Source organism: Lagenorhynchus albirostris, chromosome 7 (genome assembly GCF_949774975.1).
Source record: "Lagenorhynchus albirostris chromosome 7, mLagAlb1.1, whole genome shotgun sequence".
NCBI lineage: Eukaryota > Metazoa > Chordata > Mammalia > Artiodactyla > Delphinidae > Lagenorhynchus > Lagenorhynchus albirostris.
Genome location: NC_083101.1, coordinates 97,208,022 through 97,234,917, shown reverse-complemented (window position 1 = coordinate 97,234,917; position 26,896 = coordinate 97,208,022). Strand labels below are relative to the sequence as shown.

Below are 26,896 nucleotides of genomic sequence, written 5' to 3'. Positions count from 1 at the left end.
ATTTCAGTTTTTAAAAAGAGTGGATTTAGAGGAAAAGATTAAGTAAATAACAATACAGGTAGTCCTCAGATATGACATAAACTACTGAGGTGATGGGCAAATGTCTGATGTTTGAGAAATATAGAGCTAGGTGATCTCTGTAGAACTTGCTTAATGTGTGAGGTAGAATTTCAGATATAAAAAGCCGGTCAGCAATGCTTCCTTGGAAGACATTCTGTGAACGAGGTAGAGTTATTCAGATGTATAAGAAGTAACAGAGACACAGGCATGGAAAAGGTTCAGATACCATCCTATCACTGGGAGTTTGGGGTTAGCAGATGCAAACTAGTATATATAGGATGGATAAACAACAAGGTCCTACTGTATAGCACAGGGAACTATATGCAATATCCTGTGATAAACCATAATGGAAAAGAGTATGAAAAGGAATATATATATGTGTGTACCTGAATCACTGTGCTGTACAGCAGAAATCAACAGAACATTGTAAATTAACTATACTTCAGTAAAATATAAACAAACAAACAAACAAACAAAAATACCATCCTATCACTTGCAACTCTTTGTACTTCTCATTTTAATAGTGAGTTTCACTTGTCTGGGCAGAATTTCTCCCAGATCCTCCCTAAAAACCTGGCAGAGAAGCCACCCCTGGCACCCTCACCATGCTCAGGGCAGTTTTGGACGTTCCTCAGTGGTTGCTGAAGAAGGGTAGAGAGTCCCGGAAGCTGGTGTTGCTGGTGGTGTTTGTCGCTCTACTCCTGGACAACATGCTGCTCACTGTGGTGGGTATGTTTGGGGGGCCTGGCGCTGGGGGTTAATTTGCTCTGGTTCCCAGAGGACAGCACATACCCTGTTAGAATTCAGCAGTGAAGGGACTGGAGAATTTTTCTTTTTGTGCTTGAAAACACAAAGATTGCTGGGGATTAGAAGAAATGGCAGGAAATGGAGTCTGGAGCTTGCCAACCTTTGCTGAAAGACCCCAGAAGTTCAAAGAGAAGGAGGTTCAGAGAGCATCTGACCGAATCAAAGGGGCTGACCCGGAGCCAGAACTGGCAATACTTTGCTTCCTCCACATACTCTCTTCCTAAGGCGCTAATGACTCCAAATGCCCTCTGCGATTGTGAGCACCTTCTCACCATGTTGCCTTTGTCTGCTCTGTCAAAATAACACACTTTATATGGATATCCAACTTCTTATCAAAACCTACCTTTCCTGTGGTTCATTCCCTCCCAGTCCTTCTTTTTTAGTTGGTAGTCTATTCATTTTTACTTTCAGTTGTGCTGGTATATAAATGGGAACCAACATGTTTCCCCTTCTGGGTAAAATATATGCTTTTAAACAAGAATCTTCCTGAAACAAATGATAAATCCAATACAGTCAGTTCTTATTATTCATGGTGTTATGCTCTATAAATTTTCTGTGAACACTGGATTTAGTCTATACTAAATAATTTCTCTTCGGGGAAATACACACACACACACACACACACACACACACACACACACACACACACACACACACACACACACACCATGCCCCCCCCATACATATGTGTGTGTGTGTGTACACCGTATAGATTATAATCTTAAATCTTAAAAACAACACATCCTGGTAGATTGTATTTTCTTTACAAAAGAGAAAACAAACTTCAGAGGTGTTAAGTGACTTGCCTGAGGCGACCCCACTAACAGGTGCTGAGCTGGGATTCAGGCTGTGCCCAACTAGCCCCAGAGCTGGAGTTTCTTGCACCTCGCTGCCCTTCTCCGCCCCATGCTCTGCATCTCTGTGTGAGAGTGAAAGAAGAAGGCAGAGCCCACCTTGTTCAACCTCAGCTGCAAAAGTGAGCATCTGGTGACTCTGTTTTCCACACTCTCTGCATGTATGTCTGAGAAAACCCGCGATGGCTTTGCGAGCATTGATTTTTGTGATTACAAACGTTGGCCAGTAGATGAATTAGCCATTATGGAATCCATGAATGAGGACCAATTGTATGATGGTTGGAATTCAGGTACTTGAGCTAATAGGATAACTCGGGCAGGCGCAGTCTTTGAGTAGGCTTCAGATCATGTCATTTAGACGCCTTCCTGAGCATGAGTCTGGACCTCATGGTAATGTCCCTGAACTGACTAGCAGTCAGAAGACAGTCTGTCCTTAGCCCTCATTACTTGTTCTTCTTAACTTTCAGTGCCCATTGTGCCCACCTACCTATATGCCACAGAGTTCAAAGTCAACACTTCTGTGTACCCTGGGCCCACCACAGCTTCCCAGCCTGCCCTCACTTCTACCTTTTCCACCATCTTCTCCTTCTTTGAAAACAACACCTTGGCTATCGAAGAAAGTGTGCCCAGTGGCATAGCATGGACAAGTGACACTCCCGGCACCATCCCCCCTCCGGTCACCGAAGCCATCCCAGCCCATGAAAACAACTGCTTTCAAGGCACAGAGTTCTTGAAGGAAGAGAACCTGTGGGTTGGGCTTCTGTTTGCTTCCAAGGCTCTGATGCAACTTCTGGTCAACCCATTCGTGGGGCCTCTCACCAACAGGTATCTCAATGGGTACAGTGCCCCACAGGGTACTCAGGGGCTCAGAAATAAGAGAATGGGCTGAGGTATCATAAAGGTGGTTAGAAGGGATAAAGAAGGGAAAACTCACTTGTCTGCACCCCAGGGTGGTCAGCTGTTTGGGAAAGATAGCATGATATTGATCAAATGACTTGGGCTTCAGATTTTCTTAGTGATGTAATGACTATTGAGTACCAAGAAGAGAACCAGGGAACAGAAGTATACTACTGGTATTATTTCAGTGCCCTGGAACATGGCTTGAATGGGGTAAGGGTAGAAATAGGACAGGCCTCTTGCAGGTTAGAGCACTGGTTTCTTAGTGCTTGTGTTTGGGATTATCCTCATGTTTCAGAAAGATATGCCTTCTGACTAGGTTATTTATCTTTTCTGGAAAAGAGGATTTGGGCCCTGGCCAACAGGTCAATTTGCATGTTTGTTTATATGCATTCACATGTCATATTCCATCTCTGTACCTGCATTCGGAGACATGTTTTGCCATGCACTCAAATAACTGCATTTTTGTTCCCAATTACATGAAAAAATATAGTGCAAGTACACAGATGCCTATTGGAATCGTATCTTTTTTTAAATTCCCTTTTAGGATTGGATATCACATTCCCATGTTTGCTGGCTTTGTTATCATGTTTATCTCCACAGTTAGTAAGTAATTTGCTACCTCTTTTCTTCACTTCATTGATTAACTTTGATTTTATCACATGCATTACCAAGAAGAGAGCAGGGTCAAGTGAGCTAATTAGTCATCTGACTAAGTGACCTATGACACTGATTTAAATGCTTTACAGTTTTCGTTATGGGGACTAGAGCAGTAGAGGCAACTCAGTCTAGTTGGCATTTGTATATCATGCTATAAAAGAACAGATAACTTCACTTCCTTCAGCTTGGGAAAATTGTGAAGGCTGTTTTAATTTGTATGCAATAATGTGTATGTGTGTATCTATCAGTAATCCCTTGAATGAGTTTAGTACAAACCTCCCATCTTTTTTTTTTAAATAAATTTATTTATTTATTTTTGGCTGCGTCGGGTCTTTGTTGCTGCGCGCAGGCTTTCTCTAGTTGCGGAGGGCTGGGGCTACTCCTTGTTGCGGTGCGCAGGCTTCTCACTGCGGTGTCTTCTCTTGTTGTGGAGCATGGTCTCTAGGCACGGGGGCTTCAGTAGTTGCGGCACACGGGCTCAGTAGTTGTGGCTCGCGGGCTCTAGAGCGCAGGCTCTGTAGTTGTGGTGCACGGGCTTAGTTGCTCCGTGGCGTGTGGGATCTTCCTGGACCAGGGCTGGAACCCATGTCTCCTGCATTGGCAGGCAGATTCTTAACCACTGCGCCACCAGGGAAGCCCCAAACCTCCCATCTTTGAGAAGAGGTCATCGTATTTTGATACGTAAAGGTAAAGGGCAACTAACAAAGAATCTAAATTGGACAGTAGCAACTGGAAAATTCCATAAAAGTTCACTCCCTTCAAGGAAGGCCATTAAAGATTATAGCTTTGGAAAATAGATTTGCTAAGGAAACAAGAAAGAGAAAGGCAAATAGTCTACCCAGTATCAGATAACTGTTCCCTAAAGATGGAATAAGAACAGTAAGTGAAATAAAATACATCTGGAAATTGACCCTGAGAAAATAAGAAAAAAATGAATGTGGAGTGGTGGGGGAGAGTTTAATAAAGGGGAAGGCATCCTGCTGCCTCTGCTGCCTCTCTGCTCCGAATAACATACCTTCTCCCTCTTGTTTTTTTTATTACCTTTCTGTTACTTTTCTACTTTTTCTATTGCTCTTTCTCAAATTTTCTTCCCTTCCAGCATAGGACTTGTCTCCTGTCAACCAATACTGAACAGGAATTTGTTGCACTCAGGGCTGGAAGGTGCAAAGTGCAGGAGCTCAATGTGTGAAGTTCTGTCTGAGAACTTCAGCTTACTTGTGACATTCTAGTTGAATCAAAGAAAATGAAGAAATTAAAGTTAGAAATCTTTATTGAACTTCTAGGAGCTCAGCCTATGCCAAACAGTAAATTAAAAACTAATAAGACGCTCAATCTCATCACATGAGGCATAGTTCATTTCACAAAATTTTATGGTACACACACATGATGCCTTGATGGTGATGGTGAAAAGTCACTGAGGTGAAAAGTCACTGAGGGAACATAAAGAATGAAAGGACATGGCTCTGTCTACCCAGGGGTTCTTAATGCTTGCCTGGGAGCCATGACAAACACCCTGCAAAAGAAGATAATGCAGTGTCCTAGTGGATCCCAAACTTTTTAGCATAAGGTCCTTTCCTGATTCTCTGTCAAGAACTGATTTTTTTTTAACATTATATTTTTTAATTAATTTATTTATTTTCGGCTGCGTTGGGTCTTCGTTGTTGCGCACAGGCTTTCTCTAGTTGTGGTGACGCGGGCTACTCTTCGTTGCGGTGCACAGGCTTCTCATTGCAGTGGCTTCTCTTGTGGAGCATGGGCTCTAGGCATGCAGGCTTCAGTAGTTGTGGCACGTGGGCTCAGTAGTGTGGCTCGTGGGCTCTAGAGCACAGGCACATTAGTTGTGGCACACGGGCTTAGTTCTCCGTGGCATGTAGGATCTACCCGGACAAGGGATCGAACCCGTGTCCCTTGCATTAGCAGGCAGATTCTTAACCACTGTGCCACCAGGGAAGTCCAAGAACTCATGTTTGTAAAGCTTTTCTTATCTACTGAACTGTATATATTAAATAATAATTATCGTTTCCATGCCATAACTAGTGTTGCTATACTGAGTTAGCCTAACTCTAGCAAACGTTTGATGTTTAGGGGATCCTGTGTAGCATTCCTTCAGGGTTTTTAAATACTAAAATGAAGTTGCTAATGCCCATCGCTCCCCCGAAGGACCCCCAGCTGGGAAACATGCTTAATGTAATTAGGAGCGAAATGGTGGCCCATGTTGGGGCACAAAGTGAAAAAGGAATTACTTTGGTCTTCCTACATAGGGGGATCAACCATCCTAGTTTGCCTGGGATTGAGGGGCTTCCTGGGATGTGAGACTTTTGATTTTAAAACCACAAAGGTCCTGGGCCAACAGAGATGAGTTGGTCACACCATTCTCAAAGGACATAGGAGTAGCAGACCTTGAACAGAGTGGAAATCAGAAAGCCCGGGAGAACGCATTGGAGGCCTGGCCAGGAGAGACCAATCATTTGCATGTTTGGGAGACGGTGTGCTCATGTCGGGAAGTAATGGGAGAAGATTATAAACACAACCAAAGACATCTAATGAATGGGCAAAGGGATTCAGATTATGCTGATTCAGACACTTTGGGAGGGAGTCTTCTCTCTTTCTGTGGTGTTGTCCTGGAATTGGAGATGAGACATGTCTGGACTCACCAACCTTACTACCAATGCCCTGTAATTTAGTTGTTGATAACATATTCCTGTTTGGTTCTCAGTTTCGTGTATGTTAGTCTCTAGTAGACTGAATCTCTTCAAGGGCATGAACTGGATATTCTCTTTCTCTCACATCTGCTACAGAGTACAGCACAGCTGCATGGTCAGTATTACTTAATAAATACTCACTGATCTGATTTGGCTAAAAGATCCTCCAATATAAGGGGAAGGATCTGATTGGATTACAAGATATTATTTTCTACACAGTACCAAGGGTCCTTCAAGTACACATAGCTTTTGTCCCACACTCCAGATGACCCAATGGGACCCAACAGTGGCAAAGATCAAATCTGGGTATTGCATATAGAGGATCCAGAAGTAGGGTCCAGGGACCAGTTCTCAGCCCAGGGCATTGGGTTTCATGCACAGCCCCGACTCCAGTGGGCAGGATGTTGGGTTTTAAGCAGGAAATGTGGACACTCAGCCTTCCATCCACTGTGTGGTGAATCAGTTTATGCTTTGGTTTCTCTGTCTTCATGCCAATTAAAATGCAATCCTAATTAAGGGGGAAGGATTAGAAAGACAACTCCGAAAACAGGGAGCAGTGATCATGCTTTATTAAAACGTACGCATAATGGCTCATGTCTATAGTATCATGAGTCCATTTTCTGGTGGCCAGGGAATCAAAGGCATTTTTGCTAACTGGAGCATTCTTGCTATTCTCTTTGCCCAGTGTTTGCTTTTTCTGGTACCTATACCCTGCTCTTCGTGGCCCGAACTCTTCAAGGCATTGGATCTTCATTTTCATCTGTTGCAGGTAACGCCGACATCTTACACACACACACACACACACACACACACACACACACACACACACACATCTCTCACCATCTCTTACTACCATCAGACCCTATAAGATTTATATGAAGAAATTAAGGAAAATAACATCATAGTTGTGATTGTTGCATAAATTGTGATATGTATCTCTGCATAGTTGCGGAAATTGTGGTTTAAAAACAAGATAATTGTAGAGTTGCTGGTAGTGCCTATAAATCCCTAAGCGTGACATGATTTTCTTTGATATTTAGATGCTGCTAGCTCAGGTCAGACCAAGCCCAAGGTAAAACTGTGACGTATGCCAGGTTTTGATTTAATGCCACTCTATGGTCTTTTTTCTGTCCCCCTTCTTACCATTTTATAGAAGTAGTAAAGTTAATACTATTGATAATACCATCACAGTTTGCAAAGTACTATCAAATACAATATTTAATGTAACCCTATGAAGCAGAGATTTTATGACATTTTACACATGAGTAAATGGACATAAGAACCCAGCCCACACTCTCTCCCAAGTGCTTTCATACTCTTCTTTGGGCATCCCCATCGAATAGAGCAGTGTTCTGTGTCCATAGGTTTTTCCCTTCCTTGGCCTACTCCATATCCATGGATTCAGGGAAATGTACTAGGAAATGATAAAATAATATGAAATGCAGGATCACTGGACAATGGTATTCTGCATTACCCTTCCCAGAGACTTTTGCACTTCTAATGATATTCTGAACAGAAGGAGTGAGCAAGGTGGGCATTTGGGGGACCTGTGGGAGGCAGTATTTGCAAAACACTATGGGTTAGGTTCTATAAAACCCCCAAAACTGAAACTCTAGCTAACACGACCCCTGAAGATATAATAGGGGCAAGACCAAGGACTCAGTGAGAGAGGCAGAGACTAGGCTAATTCTACCTGCCTCTCTCCTTTCAGGTCTTGGGATGCTGGCAAGTGTCTACACTGATGACTATGAGAGAGGGCAGGCCATGGGAATTGCCTTGGGGGGCCTGGCCTTGGGAGTGTTAGGTAAGTGGCACTGGCCCCAGGTCTGGGTTCAGGAGGATGAGCTACAGCAGACTCTCCGGAGACAGCCCCAGGAGGCAGGTGTTTCTAAGGTCATGGAAGACAGCATTTTTCTTCCTTCTCTGTACAACCATGTTTTGAGTCCTTCTGAAATTCTGCCCAGGAAAAGCAGAATCTCTTTCCCCTTGGGGAGCTGAACAGCCCATAAGGGCCTGGGAATGGTCCAGAAACCTACTTTATTCAAGGGAGTGAATATCTGCATGTTAGTAACCACCGCCTTACCGCTGCTTCCGTACGTGGCCAGTGCTTTCAACATGAGAACATGCTCTTTGTCAGGTTCTGTGTTAAATATATACATAATCTCTTTTATTCCTCACTACCACACTGTAAAAGAGGAATGATCATCCCCATTACACAGAGGAGAATAAGACACGTTCATAGCCATCCAAGGTCACATGGCTGGGAAATGCCAGAGCAAGGATACAGACTCAGATTTTCTGAGATCGAATCCCAAGCTCCAAAGCTTATGCTTTCTTTGAGGTTCATCCAAAGTCTGGTTTAACTGACTAGTCCAACAAGCCACAAACTTTTACTGAGTACGTATTGTGTGCCAAGCACAGTGCTGGCATAGAGGGGATATAGGTCAGACGCCTCAGACATGCTTCCTGCCCTCTAGGAATTTTCTAGCTAATTGAGAAGAAAACACCAAAAATCTCTTCCCTGGCCTATACCCTGCTCTCTACCACCACGGCGAGGAGAGGGAAGCAAAGCCCTGCTCTTTGTTAGTATCCACCTCCCCAAACACCCAAGCTAACACTTTGGTGCATCCTTGTCTCCTTTATCACCTCTCACTCCCAAATGAATAAGCCTATTAAACCCTCCTCAGCCACTTGCTCAAAGCCAGCACCTCATCACGTCTCAGTTGGAACAAGGCACCAGCCTCCTGCCTGATCTGCACATTGTCTCCTTCCTCCAGGGTGCCGCCCGAAGAAGCTTCCTATGACCAGAGCTGGTGTTTCTTCCCTGCCAAAAAGCACTGGTCTTTCTCCCTAGCCCACAAGGCCAAGTACATGCTTTATCTGGATACACAGGGCCCTTGGCTATTTGGTCTCAACCTTCCCCACCTCTTCTCATCTCCCAAATACTCCTATTCTAGTAACAGGGACTTTCTTCTATTTCTGCTCTATCCACACTCCCTTTTCTGACACCTCTGTGTTCTTCACACATGCTTCTTTCCCACAAGTATCACCCAGTTGACAAAGCCCCTGTGTCCACCTGAACTCACTCTACTGTGATTACATAACATTTTGTGGATGGAACATTTACTTTTCACCATGTTATAATTATTTGGGTCCCCCCACGCCCACACACACATTTCTTCCACTAGAAAGTGAGCCCCTTGGAAGTAGGTCTTCTTCATCTCTGAATCCTCAAAACCTCGTGTCCTCATGTGGAGCTCAGCCCCTAGCAGGCCATCAAGAAATGCTCACTGGGTATAGGAGGACAAGTCATGCTGGCTGGGAATCAGCCCCCCATCTCTGGAATCCATGCCTGTTTTGCTTCTCTAGTGGGAGCTCCGTTTGGAAGTGTGACATATGTACTTTGGGGGAAGATTGTACCCTTCCTCATCTTGGCCTCCCTGGCACTACTGGATGGAGGTAAGTCACCATAAGAGGCCACCAGGCAGGCGAGAGCCCAGGTCAGGTTGGGAATGCATTATGCTATAGTGTCCGTGTTAACATATTTGGGTGGATCAAGGACTGCCCCATCGTAAGAGAGAGGGAGGAAGCTCAGGGAATTAGATCTGCAAGGGGTAGGGTGCTAACAATGTGGCTGCTATTGGATCCTCCATCTAATAAGTGGACACACTGAACTATTTCTCACTCCCTCTTCCTTTCTTAGCACTCCAGCTTTGCATCCTACAGCCTTCCAAAGTCTCTCCTGAGGTAAGTGGATACCAAGTTCCATTGCCAAGAGAGTGATAGAATGGATAGGTGCAGTGACCCAGGCCTGCCTAGACCATCCGTGTCAAACCATAAGAAGAAAGGGGAGTGGAGTTGGAGAAAGCAAGAACTGTACTGGATTCCCAGTAGGGTCACGTTTAGGATAGCATGGGGAAGGAGGGATGGGGAAGGAGTCTGGCTTGATGTTGGACCAAGATGGAGGAAGGGCCTTATAAAGGGTCAAAGAAACCTTACTGAGTTATGTATAATAACTCAGAACCAGGATGACAATGACATTGGGACCTGAGTATTTATAGTTGTAATATCTCAGAGCTAAAGACCTTGGAGGCCATCCAAACAATCTCTACCCCCAAAGCATACTTACGGACTGTCATTCTGTAGCAGTTAAATATCAGAGTTGGTATCTGTCTGACTCTAAGACAGAGATGGCTCTGGGAAATCTATACCAAGTCATGAAGAAAGATAAGAGCATACAGACAATATGGGAATGTTTGATCTAAGGACCTTGATTTTGTAGCCAAGTCAGATGGTAGTGTTGGTATCGTAGGGGCGCACTACTTGTGATTGGTGTCTGAAGTGGGGGGCGATCTTGTGGGGTCTGTGCTAGCTCCAAGTAATTAGTGCCAGAATTGAATTAAACTTTAGGAACACCCAGTTGGTTCACAGAGAATTGGAGAATTGCTTGATGTGAAAAAAGCCCACCCATTTGGTATCAGAAGTGTTGTAAGTAGAGGAGTGATTTTCCTTTAGTACCTTTTGGAATAATTTTGATTTTTAGATGGTAATGTTCTATGTATTCAAAAAAGTATTTTTTTTTCTGGCTGGCATACCAGTACTATATTTTATTCATTCTTCTATGTTTGGGCATTTAGGTAGTTTCCAGTATTTTGCAGCTACAAATAGTGCTGCGATGAATAACCGTGTGTATAGGCATGGTTATAGAGTTGGAGGTAATCTTTAGAGTAGATTTCTAAAAGTGAAATTGTCAGGAATTCCCTGGCAGTCCAGTGGTTAAGACTCTACACTTTCACTGCCGAGGGCCCGGGTTCAATCCCTGGTCAGAGAACTAAGATCCCACCAGCCACATGGTGCAGCCCAAAGCAAAAACAAATGAAAGTGAAATTGTTGGGTCAAAGGGTTTATTGGACTTCTTTATGTACATTTTATGATTTAGATCTGTCTCTCTACTTGAATTATATATGGGAGAGGGCATGACCTTTTTAGTTTTAGTATCTCTGAATATTGCAATCCACCCTGTGTGGATGCAGAGAGGGTTATCATATCAAAACTATTAAATCTATTAGAAGATAGAATGTGGTAAACACCAGAGATTAGGACACAGTACTCAGGAAATTTGAAAGAGAGAGAAGTTCCAGCTCCTGAGTCAGGGAACACTGGAGAAGAAGGAGCCATTTAAGCTTGACCTTGACGAATGGGTGAGGTTTGGACCTATGCAAAGGAGAAGGAAGGGAGTTTAGGAAAAGATAACCATGACAACTGAGGGCCTGCTTGTATGCATGGAAGGTAGATGCTAAGTTTATCTGGAATGGAGTTTTTTGAGGGGGGCGGGATGTTATAATTGGACATGTAGGCTGGCATTTTAATCTAGATGTTCAGGCTCCTTCGGCCACACCAGTCCGGTATAGCTCCACACGGTCAGAACAAAGCATTCAGGAAGCTTGAGCAGCTTTCTGAGTTGTTACCTCTAGGCTCACCTTTGGGGTTCAGCACTCTGCCTGTGGTCCTTCCTGGATGAATATTGGTGCTGGCAAGATGTAGTGGAGAGGCCCGAGGCCAGGAGTCCAGACACCTGTTGTCCAACGTTGGCCTTGCTGACAAGCCACTCTGATCTGGTTGATGGTCACTCAAAGGCAGGAATCACGTCTGGAATATGTTGTCCTACTCTTTGTGACTGCCTTGCACACGGGGGCTGTGCGGCCACCAGCTCACTCTGTGACATTGGGCAAGTCACCTCCTCTTCTATGACGTGGGTGTCTGGTCTCTCCAGTAAGGGAGCTGACGTAGATGGTCTCTGAGGTCCTGCCTGCACGCTCTCAGATTCTGTGAAAACAGGAGAGACGTATACACGGTACAAATGGAAGTTTTTTGTTGCCCATGTTCTCAGAGTGCCAAGGGGACTCCTCTCCTCACACTTGTCAGAGACCCATTTATCCTGGTGGCTGCAGGTAAGCTGACTGCCTCCCTTTGGGCTGGGAGAGTTTGAGCTTCAGGGCAGCCTTGGGGGCTCACTGAACCATCTCCCCAGGCTCCCTCTGCTTTGCCAACATGGGGGTGGCCATGCTCGAGCCCACACTGCCCATCTGGATGATGCTGACCATGTGTGCCCCTGAGTGGCAGCTAGGTAAGTGACCTCGGTCCCCAACTCGGGCTTGGGCAGAGATGCGTGCTATGGGCCCTTTCTCAGGTAATTGGCAAGCATCATCAGGGCCAGGTCTTCAGAGTCACAGAAGGGCAGTGTGCTTCCTTCACAGAATTACCTTCCCTGCCCACACGTGTGAATCAAGCCTGATTTAGTGGGCAGTCCCTTCAAGAGGCAGGCCGAGGACCAGTTCTCTCAGGGTTACTAGAGAGGCTGCCTCCTGGGCTTGAAGTCCTAAAAATGTCTGTCCAATAAAACATAACTCTCAACTTAAAAAAAAAAAAAAACGGAGAAGAAGAAGAAAATGAGAAGCAGGCTGAGAAGGGCAGGGTTGGGGGGCGTTGACGGGTGACGGAGGGGCAACATACCTAGCTGGGTGGATGAATAACTTCTAGTCAAAAGACCTTGGGTTTTTATTTCTGCTCCATTGAGTTGCTGTGCACACTTGTGAAAATCACAACTTTCTGAGCACCACTTCTCTCATCTCTAAAATGGACATCAGAATACCATCTAGTTCAGAGGGTAAATCGGAGGAACAAATGACATAATCTGTGGCAAAGCTTTGCATCCGTAGAATATTAACAAGGCACCACCGTTACCATCACTGATACGTTCTTCTTTCCCACTCCCTGTCCCCCAGATTACCCTTTTGCTATCTTTTTACCTCTAAAAAGGTGCTAATGGAGTATATTGTTCTGTGAGGGAGGCCTCTGGCCTCCTCTGCTCCATGGAGAGATGTCCTCATGACTCATCTGAGCTTAGACAGCAGGCTCTGGACCTTTCCAGGAAGCCTGAGGAAAGGGGACAGAGAAGGTTACGTGCAAATGGCTCAGTCGCTGCAGGGAGGAGAGGCTTAAGTGGCCAGAGGGGAAACTGACAAGAACCTGATACAGCTTAATATACAATGAAAAGCACTAAATCTAATTTTTTAGGGGACCAGGCTAAGCAAGGCTCCCAGCTGCACTCGTAGCCCTAAATTGAATTTTTCTGGGCTGCAGCTGCCTCTGACCATGACAGTTAATTGAGTTAGTTGGTGCTTGGTGCAAATAAACATCCCCTGCCTCAAGGCTCTAGCCGCTCAGGCTCTTGGGGCAGAGGGGCAACCAACCTTGGCTCAGAACGGCCTCTCTCCAGCCCTTCTTCACCCCACAGAAATATTAAAAGCATACCAGCCATCAGCCAGTAACTGGTGAATTGCTGACTTTGGGTTTAATTGTAAACATCCTGACAGTTTCTGTTAGGCAGCACTGTTTCCTGTCAGGGTACAGAGAAGCAGAGAGAGGCTGGTGAGTCACAGGGAAACTCACAGGCCTGATGCCACCCAGTGCCTTGTGCAGGCGAGGCTGCAGTAGAAAGCCCTCAGGAGAGTAAGTGAGAGACTGAGAAGGCCTTGTCCTCCGCCATCCCTTACAACTTTCCTCAGTGCCCTCTGCATTTGTAAGTCTAACTTCAAATGTTCTCACCTGGAGAGTGTGTTAAAATTCAGATTGCGAGGCCCCATCCAGGAATTCAGCAGAAACAAGTTTGCATTCCCGGTGAGTTTCCCAGTGAGGCTGATATGGCGTCAGCGAGCACACTGAAAAATATTGCTTTCAATTCAGAACCCTCCCCAAGTCGTTGGGAGGAACAATTTGTAGTGTGTGACTGAACATTCTCCAAGGGGCCCGTTGTGTGCCCGCGACTCTCACCCAGTGGAGGAAAGAGCTCAGGCTTTGGAAACAAGCCCACCTGGGTTGAAATCCTGACCCAGCCACTTACTGATTGTGTCCTTGGATAAGTTACTTAACGTCTTCAAAGTCCACTTTTTTTCATTTGTAAAAATGGAGGCACTTTTCTGGTTGTTTTCAGGGTTAAATAGGTCTTTGTATTCTAAAGGCATTAGCACAGTGCCTGGAATAGAGGATATAGTCAGGAAATCACTTTGACAGTCACAGCTCTGTGTAATTCCCCACCCCTTGAAGATATACTGTGAAATATATATGTGTCTGTAGACATATAGTCTGGAACACCTCTTTTGCACAAAATGCTACTGAATTTGCAAGCTATACTCAGATCCTAAAGAACAAGCCACACTGACTGAGGAAAATCTGATTCAGGAAATCCCACGTCACTTAAAATGATGTCAAGGAGATGTATCTAGGAGGCCTGTGGGCTTGGTACAGGTGCCCATTTCCAGATACCAGGTAGGCGATTGAGTAGCTATACTAATACATTTTTTAAAAGCAATTAAACAGAAACACATGGTTACAGTTTGAAACAGATTGCCACCTGTACAGATAGACTAGACAAACACACTAAGGTGTGTTTCACCTCCAGCCCACAGAAGAGAATATTAAAAGCAAACAAGACCTCGGCCAGTAACTGGTGAATTGTTGACTTTGGGTTTAATTGTAATCATCATGACAGTTTCTATTAGGCAGCACTGTTTCCTCTCCATACAGAGAGGCAGAGAGAGCTGGTGAGACCCAAGGAAACTCACACCACTCATTCCATGCAGTTCTTTATGCCAGAGCCGTCTGTGCTGCCACACTGCTGGTGGGGTGGTGGAAACACCTGGAGGTGGAGGGAGAAGGTCTGGGTTCAAGTCCTGACCCTGTTACTCCCTGGTTATGATGATAATAGTTAAGGCCGATGCTCAGAGAGCACTTTATGCCAGGCGCCTTGCAAAATGGTCGCTTTGCTTTATCTCAATTAACTTATAACTAACCTATCTGGTACCAATTATTATTATTCCCATATTTTAGAGATTTCTTAATCTGACCCAATTTCCCATTACCCTCCCAAATCCTGGGTCTTGTGGAAGTCCCTGCCATCAACAAGTGTCCCTATGCCCTCAGCCTCTTTTCTCTGAACACTTCTTTCATCTTCTTGCCCCGAGACCTGAATGTTTTCTGAGAACACCATTTTCCCACAGCCTTCCTGATGGAAGTTCATGTTCCTTTAGGCTTTGCTTTCTTTCGCTGCTTCTGAATCATTTCTTTTTCATTCCCCTTCAAAGGCCCTGACTCCCTTGAAAATCGTGTCATTAGATTATACCACCCCACCCTTCTTTATTGCAGTTATCAACTGACCCCTGAGTTATCCCTTCTCACTCATTAAATCCACCAACACCCGGCTCACATTCATTTCACCTTTATTCCTGTCACCACTTTTGGTGACTTCCATATCCAGGTGGATAACCTTACCAACATCTTGGCCTATTCCTTAATCTACTCTCTTGCAATGATCTTCTTCTTCTCTCTACCTTAACCAATCAAACCTTTATATAATATTGACCTTGACCTCACCATGAATCGTAGCTTCTCTGAAATTTCACTTCCAAGCAGTGCAGTTATCACCTTACATATTCCCTGCTCAGGTATTCTAATACCCCTATATTAACACATTTTGGCTACACTGGGATCATCAGTCCATTCAATTCTTTCTCTGTTTCCCTCACTACTCATGCCCTCTCTTCTTTCTTTACTCAGCTTGGAGTCCATCGTGATGAATCCACATCCATCATTAATGTCACTCCTTTGAAAGCATCGTTGATTTCTTTGCCCCACCCGCTCCCTCTGGGGTTGTCACATGGGAAGCCTTAACTCTGGTTAAGCCTATCTGGTTGCCGACTCCTTGCCTGCACCTGAGCAGTGACATGGGGCTGTAGGAAAACACACACTAGGTAGGCTGTTGGTCTCACCTTATACTTATGGCCACAGATCTAAAGTGGGTTTTCACACTGTCCAACAATATTTCTTTAAGTCCCTAGTTATGTTCTTCCTACTTTCCAAAAGGACTGGTTTACACTTCTCCATTCAAACCTCCTACACATCCTCATCCCTTCACCTTCATCATCCTCAACTCCCAGTCATTGAGGAAACAGAAACAACAAGAAGGGACCTTGCATGTTCTCATCACTACATATACTTACTTCCCCGTACCTGTGCCTACATCCACTGCCTTCTCTTTATGGTTGGAACATCCCAGCTCCTTCAGAGGTCAAACTTCTTTTTTCTTTTCTTTTCTTCTTCTTTTTCCTTCTGGATTCCGTCTCCTCCTACTTCATTGGCTACTCCTTATCACCTTTGCTATCTCCTCCTCGTTTGTTAACTTTTAAAGGTAGGAGTCCCAGAAGGCTCAGTCCATAGATATCTATTCTTCTATCTCTGATCTTTCATGGGTGATCCCAGCCATTCCCATGGCTTTAAGAACTAATTGGTAAACCAATTAGTCGAACCCTTATGTCTGTGGGTAGGATCTCTCCTCGGAACTCTAGACTTGTCCAGTCAATGGGCCTTCCTATTTGCATTAAGTGTTTTTGTTTGTTTTTCTTGCTAAAAACCTTCTGTTTTGGTTATTCAGTTCTCAGCTTAAATGTTACCTCCTCAAAGAAGCCTTCCCTGATCCCCTAAATCTAAGTTAGCCCTTATTCCTGGTCACTCTTCCATACTGCCACATTAAACTTTCTTCACAGAACTTATCACTTGTCAAAATTATCTTTTTCATTTATTTGTTTACTTGTTTATTGTCTATCTCCCTCCCTTGGAATGTAAGCTCCCGGGAAGCCAGGATTTTGTCTATTTTATTCACCCTTCTAATCCTGGTCCCTAGAATACCTGGTACATAGTAAAAACTCATTAAAAATGCTACATGAATGAATAAATGAAAGAACAAATCAATGATACTCAGAGAGGGTAAATTCCCCATGGTCACAGAGCTAAAAAGTGGTCAAGCCACAGTTTGAACTGGGCACCAAAGCCCATGTTCCAGGGCACCTGACTCTACTGTCACAAAAAAACAATGTGATAAGGGCTTCAGTTTACAAAATCCTTTTACATACATTTATCTAATTTGCTCCTTAATGTAATTTGGTATGATAGAATCACAGCTTTGTTTTTAGGACTCTGCGCTTCCACTGCAGGGGGCATGAGTTCGATCCCTGGTCAGGGAACTAAGATCCCGCAAGCCTTGAGGTGTGGCCAAAAAAAAAAAGTCACTGTCAGAGCAATAGAAGGGCAGGTAAATAGCAAGGCAGGATTTTACTTCCTAGGAGGTATGTAAGTCTTTCTCTAAAGCTCATGCTCTTATGCTGATAATCACGGGTATTTTATACATGAGAATGGCTCATCAAAGCCATTCATCAGGAAGTCCAACAGGGGAGCTAAAAACACGTTCAATGTGTTGACGCTAAACACAGCCCTGCTCTTGAGGAAAGCAGAGTGTGGAGCCCTATGTCATCTGCTCTGGGTTTGCACAAGGATCTCCAACCCACAAAACAAAGCGGTTTGGGATCCTTGAAGGTAACAGGGGGACTTCACTGTCCTGTAAGAAAAAGTGTTTTAGAGTAGCTGGGCACATTCTAAGGTAAGGGCCTGTGTCTTTCTACAGGTCTAGCTTTCTTGCCTGCCAGTGTGTCCTACCTCATTGGCACCAACCTCTTTGGCGTGTTGGCCAACAAGATGGGTCGGTATGTAGCCTGGGGATCTGGGAAAAGTCAGGTGGGAGAGTCTTCTGAGGTGTTCCCTGCACCTGGGATGATGAATAATAGCTTCTCTGAGGTTGAAACTTTAGAACAAGTGCACACAGATAAAAACTGCCCACTGGGAGGATGGGGATGGGTAGATGGTAAGGGCAATATAGAGAAAGGATGGTCCTGAGCTGGCTGCTATAGAAGAGGCAGTGAATATATGAGAGACAACCTTTACTATCCAGATGTTTGTTGTCCAGTTGAAGAGATAAAATAATTCCACAGAGAACAGGTATGAAGAAAGCAGTACCTTGGGGCAGTGGTTGTCAAACTATATTCCATGGACCCCCAGGGAGCTCTACAGGTGTGCCTCGGAGGCCACCAAGTGGAAAGGGTTGGGGACTAAGAGGTATGAGTCTGGTTCCTGTCCCTCCACTACAGTGAGAACACCTTGAATTTTACCATTGGAGTTCAGCACAAAGATGTTAAAAATAAGTTTAAAAACCATTGCCATAGGAAATCAGAGAAGGAAAGAAGTTTGGTATGTTTTGTGGTTTTTGAGATGGACCCTGAAGACCAGATAAAATATGAATAGGTGAGAGGTAGGCTGAATCGGGAAACAGCAGAAATTAAGTTTGAGGATTATCCCCACGGGGCAAGTACCTTCTGAGTCAGCTGCTTCCTCTTCTAAGGGAAGGAAGAATATGTCCCATTGCTCTTCATCTGCTTCTACTGGAAAGAGGTGTGGAGTCAGGGAAGAGGTGAGGGGCCAGGAAGGGACAGGGCAAGGGCTCACCTGGGCATAAACTGGTCCTGTAGAGATGTGTTTATCTTCTCATATCCTAAGGGGTTCCTGGAAGTAGGGGTGGTAGGACTGGCCAGTGTGTTGGTGATGGGGTGGCAGATGGAAGGGATCTCTCCCCTTTGCACTGTTTAATGATGGCTGTTTTCTTCCAGGTGGCTGTGCTCCCTCATTGGGATGGTGGTAGTAGGTACCAGCTTGCTTTGTGTAAGTATAATAAGGTCTTGTTGACAGAGAGAGAGAAACCTGGACATTTAAGGACCACTTTCCTTTGAAATGAGCAGAGGGTTGACTTGGCAAGGATTGTCAGAAAGACTGTTTCTGTGTAGGTAGGAATTTAGCACGGGGGGAGATGCCACCAGTCATCCCATTGAAAGGAGGTGGGGAAGGAGAGGGAGAGGGCAGTGGGGCAGCTGGAGACAGAGGTCTGAGGCATTACGGATGGGCACATGAAGGAATACACGTGGTATCTATTTCTGGGGTCTGTAAACTGGTGTGTTTTATGCCTTCATTTACTCATCTCACCCTGACAGGACCCCATAAGCCACCAGGGGAACCATTATCTGTGCTTCCATCTCTAGCACCAGAATGTTTGGTAGAGGAAGAAAGAAAAAAGGGTTCTTCCATTTCCAGGAGTCCCCTTCAAGCTCTCTGAGCCTTCATTTTCTCCTCTCCACCATAAGGATCAGAAGCACACTTGCCTCGTAGGCTTGAAGGAGAATAAGATGGCTATAAAGCACTGAATACAGTGCTCAAGAAAGGCTGGAGGTCCTCATCGGGAGCTCAAGCTCCGTGTTCAGTCCCAGCTTTGTCACTTGCTCCTCGTGTGACTTTGAGCTTGTTACGTCACCTCCCTTTACTCTGTATCTTCATCTGTGTAAAGAGGATTCGGATAGCACCTCACAGGGTTACCCACAGCAACTGCAGCCGTGTCTGGCATGCAGTGAGCCCACAGTGAATTTTAACCAGTACTAGTGATAAAATAGAAATAGCCCTTGAGGATTCACCCCTAACATTGTTTATAGCCACTAACATCTAAATGGTATGTGAAAATTCTAAGGGGTGAGTGTGCTGGTGTAGCAGGTTTGGGTGACAGATGCCCAGGGAGGGAGGTAAGGAACCAGCAAAAGAGGAAAAGAAGGCTTCTGTGGGGGATGGATGGGGACGGCAAGAGAATGAGTTTCACAAGCTTGCTGAAGCGGCAATGCAAAGCACGCCACCTGCCCTGCTGGCTTATAGGTAATTGGTTGTTGGCATTTCTTTCTTGTCTTCTTGCTCCACTGGCTCCCAATTAGGGTTTAAGTAAAACCGCTGGATGATGTTGCAAATAGAAAAGAGAGGAAACGCCACTCAGTGAAGAGTGAGGGTGGAAGTATGTGTCTGGGTGGAGGGGGTAGAGGAAGGGGAGGAAGAAAGAGTCCATGCAGCAGAAAAGGGCCATTGTTATGGTTTCATAGAGTCAAATCTGAGGTTCACACTTGATCTTACCACTTACGTTCTGTAATTCTCGATAGGACATTTAACCCAAATGGCACCAATCTAGTTTTCCTATCTTTAAACGGAAGTAAAGGTTCTTTTTCATCAGGAGGTATAAGAATGCACGGAGATAATGTCTGTGGCACGTAGCGCCTGGTCGATGACGCGTTTTGTAGGAAAACTCTTTGTTTTTGTGCTGCTCCCACCTGACCCAGCTGGACTCCTGATGGACTCTTCCTCCTTTCCTGCTGCAGATTCCTCTGGCTCGTAATATTTTTGGTCTCATTGGCCCCAATGCAGGGCTTGGCTTTTCCATAGGTAAGAAGTGCCCTTAAAGGAAACAAGAGGCCCCTGAATGTTGGCTTTGGGTCAGATCAGAGGGGGTATATGGAAAGGCAGAAGAAGCAGGAGAGCGGCTGGCGGGGGTATGGAGAGATGGGCTCATAACTCCTGGTAGGAATGGGTGTCAGTTCTGAGGGGAGGACAGACAGCAGGCAAAGGCAGTGGACTAAAGGGGGGAGGAAAAAGGGGGATGCCACAAACAGGGAGGGGGACTGTGGGTAGAGCTGACCGCGGCATCCTGCTTGCTCTGACCACAGGCATGGTGGATTCCTCTATGATGCCCATCATGGGACACCTGGTGGACCTGCGCCATGCCCCGGTGTATGGGAGTATCTATGCCATCGCTGACGTGGCTTTTTGCATGGGCTTTGCTATAGGTATGTTGGTGGAGGGATAGGGGAGCACCAGGACCTGGTACCCCACTCTCCCTTTATCTACTGTTTACCAGGTAGAAGAGGCTGATTCTCCTAGAACTCTGGAGATATTTGACCCTGGGACATCCCCTGGGTCACCTGCTGCCCCTAGCATGGTGTCCTCCGTGTGATCAAGACTCAATAAATACTTGTAGGTTTGCTTTATTCCTCGCAGGCCCATCCACTGGGGGTGCCATTGTGCAAGCCATTGGCTTCCCCTGGCTCATGGTCATCATCGGGGTCATCAACATCATCTACGCTCCTCTCTGCTACTACCTGAGAAGCCCCCCAGCCAAGGAGGAGAAGCTTGTAAGGGGCTCTGACTACTGCTGAAAAAATAATAATCTTCTGTTTCTTTCCATGTCTCTCATCCCTTTTTATCCCGTGCTCTTATTTCCTCCCTCTTTGATAGGCTCTCTGCTTTGCCATGTTTTCTGATGCCCCTTTCATCTCTCTCTTTCCTTTGTGCCCTTCCTTATTTTCCCTTCTCTACACAACCACTTTCTCTCTTACACTGGTCAGTTAGGAAGGGTCCTAAGTACAGAAGGAAAATGGGATGCTTGTAAAGTGTTGGGGTCAAGGATCATCAAAGGCATCCTGTATTTGCTGTAGTTACCAGCAAAGTGTGAATTACCAAATCATGCCCACAAAATGGACAGAATTCTACTGGGCACATTCATTCATTCACTCACATCTGTTATCGTCCTTACCACGTCATTTCTTAAAGTACAAACACCCCAGGGGAGAGAACCACAGCATATGATTTTAGTTAATAAGATACTTTCCTCTTACCACAGCATGAGCACCCTGAGGGTCTGGGTGGGTTAGGGATGGATGTGGAGGATGCTTAAAGGAGCAAAAGAAGACGTGAAAGTCTGATGGGAGGTGGTGCCCATTTCGGCTGGCTCCCTGCTATAGCCTGTACTACTGCTAAAAGGATTCAATTAAAAGCATATCAGATGATTGTCTTGACTAGGTGACTACACCTTGGTCCCTTGGGTGGCCTATGCACATACATGAAGAAGAGCAAGGGTCCTTTGCTGGTTTCTTGAGTCTTTTCTGTGCAGCACTAGACTTGGATGAGCTAGTTGGGGAAGGGGATTGGGAAGCTGGTGAAGGATGCGCAGTGATTTCTCTTCCTGCCTCTTGCTACAGGCAGTTCTGAGCCAGGACTGCCCCATGGAGACCCGGATGCACGCAGCTGAGAAGCACATGAAGGAATTTCCTCTGGGGGAGGACAGCAGTGAGGAGCCTGGCTGTGAGGAGTAGCAGCAGAAACTGGTCCCTGGACCTTGTCACGTGAGGCTCAGACTTCAGTGACCGCCTCGTTCCCTGGACGCGGATCTCCACGGGCTGTTCTTCACTTCTCTCTCCCCTGGTGTCTCCTTTCCCCTCCCTCCCATGCATGCTGTTTCCTGGTTCTCTCCTCACCTGTGTCACCTCTAGCTCTCCCTCTAAGCTTTGATGCCTCAGCTAGCCCACCTTTTGTGGGAGGACAGAGTGATGCTTCCTCCTCGGTTTCTGTAAGGCGGTGTGGGTTCTGCGAGGGGTGACTCATTTCACAGAGGCGGCAGTGAGCGGTGTTCCCTGACACCAGTGGGGTGGCTGACAAAACTCATTTCATCTGTTATCTGATTTTCTTTGGCACCTTCCCAACAGACTATAAGAGTTTTGTCCTCTGTTGCTCGACATGGCCCTCCCTGACTTTTCCCAGATGAGTTGAGAAAGTGTCCTCAACCTTGTATTGCTGCCACATCGCCAGTTTGGGAAATGTTTGCCTGGTTTTTATAAGCTGAGTATTTTCTCTGTGGCCAGACCTACAGCTGCTGAAGTGAGTCTGCCCTCGGTGAAAGGAGGTCTCCTATTTTCCTCATTACTGAATGGAAAGGAAAAGGGCCTGCTTGTCTTATGCTTGAGTTACTGACTTTCTCATGATTTCCCCTGTGGGTTTTGTCTACCTTTCCTTAAATTTCTTAGATTCTTAGAAATAAATGTAGGAGGACAGAAAACACAGTCTATGAGCTCTAAGATTTCATGGGAACAAGGGTAAAGCAACTGTCCTGGAATCCCTTCCAACTCGGGTTTCCTAACACAAAGATTCTAATGAGACATTGTCCACATTTGCTAATGAATAAGTTGTTCCCTGATTCAGACATGGCAAACTAGACGCTCTTTTACAGAAAAAGACAGTGTGTGGGCAAATACAGGAGGTACTATAAATATTTTCACATTTTTCTACCTTTTTGAAATAATTACTAAGAGATGGGGTTTCCAAGATATGGGAGACACGGCACCTACCCTTAGGTAGTTTTCCATCTATCTGGGCAAACTGGATATACATTGAATAAAAACGATCAATACTTGCAAGTGTGTATATACACTTGTGTTCAAGTGTAAAGAGGCAGGGTTGCTCAGGGTCTGGGTGGGGAATAATGGTGGAGATGGAGGCAGAGGCAGGAATGGAAAGACCCACAGGCACAGACTTGGGGTTCCTGGATATTAGATCGGGGTGTTCAGACTTTACTCTGGAACAGTGCCTGGGTCTGACTAGTGCACTCCTCTGCAAGAGGTTGGTGGGTTCAGTGCAAGTCCTGTATCATCAGAACACATTCAAGCTTAGCCTCAATGAATTCTTACCACTTGGACAATGGGTATCTGATTTATGGGTGTGTTTTTAGGGGGTTGGCATTAACTAGACTTACCTGCTTTGCAAAACCCGATGTATTACTATCATTTAGTCAGGATGATATTGTCTCAGATTTCGAAGGAGCTCAAAGATAAAATTGGGAAATAATTAGTCAAAATATGTAAGCTGTGACTACAAATTTTACATTGAAAGCATGTCCACTGTGACTCTTGTACAAGGTGGGAGTTGGATACGGTAGGGTGTGGAGGTGTCAGGGGCACCAACAACAGTGCTCTTTTGATTCTCACATCCACATGGAGGACAATTTATAATTAAAGGATGGGCTTGTTACAGAAATTGTTCACACATTAAGAAAAAGTAGGAAGAATTTTTTTTTTTTTTTTTTTTTGCGGTACGCGGGCCTCTCCCTGCTGTGGCCTCTCCCGTTGCAGAGAACAGGCTCCGGACGCACAGGCTCCAGACGCGCAGGCTCAGCGGCCGTGGCTCACTGGCCCAGCCGCTCCGCGGCATGTGGGATCTTCGCGGACCGGGGCACGAACCCGCGTCCCCTGCATCGGCAGGCAGACTCTCAACCACTGCGCCACCAGGGAAGCCCAAAATGAAGTAGGAAGAATTTTTAAAGGAGTAATTCATCTTTAACTTGTTAGTAAACATTGAGCAATTTAAAACATATGTGTAAGGAGAAACAATGTATATAATTTATTCAGCCTTTCAAAATACTGTGATAAGAGTCAACACCAAACCCTACAAAGTAAGTCAGGACCCATTTTTTTATGATAGGTCAGAAATAGGTCATAAACGTAACCTATATATAGAAGATTATTAAAAAAGAGAATATCATAAAACTAGAAAATGAATTAGTCTTTATCAATGGTTTTACAAAAGATAAAGAATTCATGGTAAACTTCACAGGTGACCCTAAGCTCTTCTAAAAATGAAAATACCAGCCCAGCAAAAATGAGCCACGAGTGTTTTTTTGTTTCTGTTTTTGTTTGTATTTTGGGATTTTTGTGTTTTGTTTTTGGTTTTATTTACTGGTTTGGGTTTTTTTTTTTTTGTAAAAGTGGCAGAAAGCATCAGATGACCTCTATGTGGAATGGCTGAAGATGTGTATTTTCCCCTTATGAAAGGGAGGAGCTGCAGAGACTATAAATATTTATAGGGTGTGAGGCCCCTACCTACCAATGAGATGTAACAAAGGAGACAGTGGAACTCATGAGCTATTGTGCTCAATAGGCCAGAAAAATACTGGGAATTCTCAGAGTGTTGAAAACAAACCAGAAGACATTCTATTTCCAAAGTACAAAACCTGGGGTGGAAACAAGGCACAGGCAGTTACCACAGGCAGTAACTGTGGAGTTGGAGAAAATGCAGAGGGAGCACACGAGATGATAAATGGCTGGCAGGGAGAGTGGTGTGGAGAGAGACAGGACAATTCTTATAGGGAGGGATCCAAACCCAAGGGGATGTGAAGAAAGTAGCTAAAACCTTTAAGAAAGGCCCCGTCTTGGTGTCAGCACCGAATCTCAGAACACTTCCACAAAGGGCTACTCCAAAAGCACTACAGAGCTAAGGCAAGAGTCGGTATCAGGGAATATTATCTCCCACTGTGTTGTCTTACTTATGGAGTATCATTACTCCAAGATATAGCCCAAAGTGAAGTAAAATAAGTTTTCTAAGAATATTTGACCCTATACCTGGAGGCAGCTCTGGAATGCTTGTGTAAGTCTGTCCTCTGAGGTTGCCATGAAGAAAGGGCAATGTAGTTCTTCACACAGCGTGCCTGGGGGGCCCTGGATGTGATGCGGCCGAGTCTATCTTTGTCATCTCTGATACCTGTTTGTCCTCTACCTGTAGACTGAGCTTCATGGGTGATGTACCAAGGTCGCTGTGTCACCCTACAATCCTGTCCAAGGCAGAAAAACTTTCTCTGGAGCAAGGGAGGGTTGGAACAAGGTGGCTTTGGCACACAGCACTCTCCCCCCTTGCTGGGAGGGAGGAATGCTGAGGTCATAAGGTGATAGAAGGAGGACCAAATCAAGAGTAAACAGAACGAATCCTAGTCTAGCTCTGCCACTGCCCAGCTGTGTGTCCTGGGGCAGGTCATTTCACACCTCTGGGCTTTAGCGTCATCCCCTGTAGATCAGATCTGGCTTTCTGTGGAGCCATCCTGCCGCTGGCTTGTTTTGGGGCCACCCTCAGTGAGTGCCAGGGGCAGGGCCTGTGTGAAGAGCCGAAGGCAGAGATGGGCCATCCAGCCAGTGCTTCAGCGCACCTCAGAAATACAGATGTGACTTGAGGCTTGATTTCCTGTATTCAGGAAGTTATTGGAAATAAAATACGCACCTTCTTCTGCCTCCTTCTCCTTTTCCTCCTCCCCCTCCCCTACCCCCTTTTTCCTCTTTGTTCTTCTTCTTCTGGAGGGTGAAGAGTACAGTGTAAGCAGAGGCAAGAGGCCTGCTCAAGGTCTGTTTGCATTTGTCCTCCAAACTGAGTCAGCATACAGTCTCCTGAAGTCACAGGGGAGGAAACTGAGGTTATTTGGCCGAATCTTGCTTGTTCTTGGTTACTCAGACTCTTAGCCCAGGCCAGTAACTGACAGCTATTCATCAAGGGAGAATTGCAGCGTCCTGGGTGTGCTGAGGGGCAGCCAGACAGGGTGGATGCCACAACTGGTTGTTGAGCAAATCTTCCTAGGAAAGCAAGAAGCTCTGTGTGTACAGGTGTAGTGCAATCTAGCAACATGACAATGTGCAGGTGGCCTGGTGCTCACCCTAGTTCTACCATGGAATCACGGGGTATCAGGGATCTGGGGACAGGGCAGCAGTATTACAGAGCAAAGCAGGTGGCAGAACTCCTCTACATATAAGCAATGTGGCAATGAAAATGTCCTTATTTGTAAAGTGGAAAAAATAGCAGTACTTTAGTAACAGGGTTGTGATGAAGATTAAATGAGATAATAATAAATGAACTAAGAATACGCTTTATAAATCATAAAGTCCTATCCAAGTGCTACTTTCTGTTATCAGTTAGTCCAACTCTCTTATCTCACAGAAGAGGAAACAGGTCCAACAAAGGAAAGTGAGCTTCCTAAGGTCGTACACTAGAATGGAGCACAGTCTACATACAAATTCCTTCTCAGTTATATGATTTGCACATATTTTCTCCCATTCTGTGGGTTGTCTTTTCACTCTCTTGATGTATCCTTTGGAGCACAAATGCTTGTAATTTTGAAATCCGTGTATCTATTTTTAATTTGTTACTTGTGCTTTGTCATCATAGCTAAGAAACCATTGTCTACGCCATGGTCATGAAGATTTATACCTATGTTTTCTTCTAATAGTTTTTAGGTTTATATTTAGATCTTTGATCTATTTTGAGTTAATTTCTGTATGTGGTGTGAGGTAGGGGTCCCACTTCATTGTTTTACGTGTGGATGTTCAGTTGTCTGAGCACAATTTATTGAAAAAACTATCATTTTCCCATTGAATTTTCCCAGGACTGTTTTCGAAAGCCAGCTGACTGTAAATGTAAGGATTTATTTCTGAGCTCCTAATTCTATTCCATTAATTTATTTGCCAGTCCTTCATCCTAGCAGTTTCCAAAAAATTCTTGCTATCTCATGTAGTATCAACTACTTTT

At 45.1% G+C, this 26,896-nt stretch overlaps 1 protein-coding gene across 3 annotated transcripts; it reads left to right on the top strand.

The window, feature by feature from the left end:
• Positions 1-665: 665 nt before the first annotated feature.
• Positions 666-22,602, top strand: SLC18A1 (solute carrier family 18 member A1). Of its 3 annotated transcripts, XM_060155564.1 has the most exons (15): positions 666-789; positions 2,189-2,546; positions 3,166-3,224; positions 6,666-6,749; positions 7,692-7,784; positions 9,350-9,439; positions 9,684-9,727; positions 11,871-11,931; positions 12,012-12,107; positions 17,496-17,574; positions 18,532-18,583; positions 20,107-20,170; positions 20,452-20,571; positions 20,783-20,916; positions 21,763-22,602. In XM_060155564.1, the coding sequence occupies exons 1-15, from the start codon at positions 666-668 to the stop codon at positions 21,874-21,876; spliced, it is 1,572 nt and encodes a 523-aa protein (XP_060011547.1). In that variant the 3' UTR covers positions 21,877-22,602. The 3 variants fall into 3 exon arrangements, with proteins under 3 accessions (XP_060011547.1, XP_060011548.1, XP_060011550.1); XM_060155565.1 differs by lacking the exon at positions 12,012-12,107; XM_060155567.1 differs by lacking the exon at positions 20,783-20,916 and having other exon boundaries at positions 20,452-20,575; positions 21,767-21,812.
• The last annotated feature ends 4,294 nt before the right edge of the window (positions 22,603-26,896 follow it).

What these genes read in the sequence shown, in the direction of transcription:
- SLC18A1 (XM_060155564.1), top strand. Translation starts at nt 666, where the DNA reads ATGCTCAGGGCAGTTTTGGACGTTCCTCAGTGGTTGCTGAAGAAGGGT. An exon ending in CATGCTGCTCACTGTGGTGG is followed by an intron (nt 790 to 2,188) that starts GTATGTTTGGGG and finishes CTTAACTTTCAG; the next exon opens with TGCCCATTGTGCCCACCTAC. An exon ending in CCTGGCACTACTGGATGGAG is followed by an intron (nt 9,440 to 9,683) that starts GTAAGTCACCAT and finishes TTCCTTTCTTAG; the next exon opens with CACTCCAGCTTTGCATCCTA.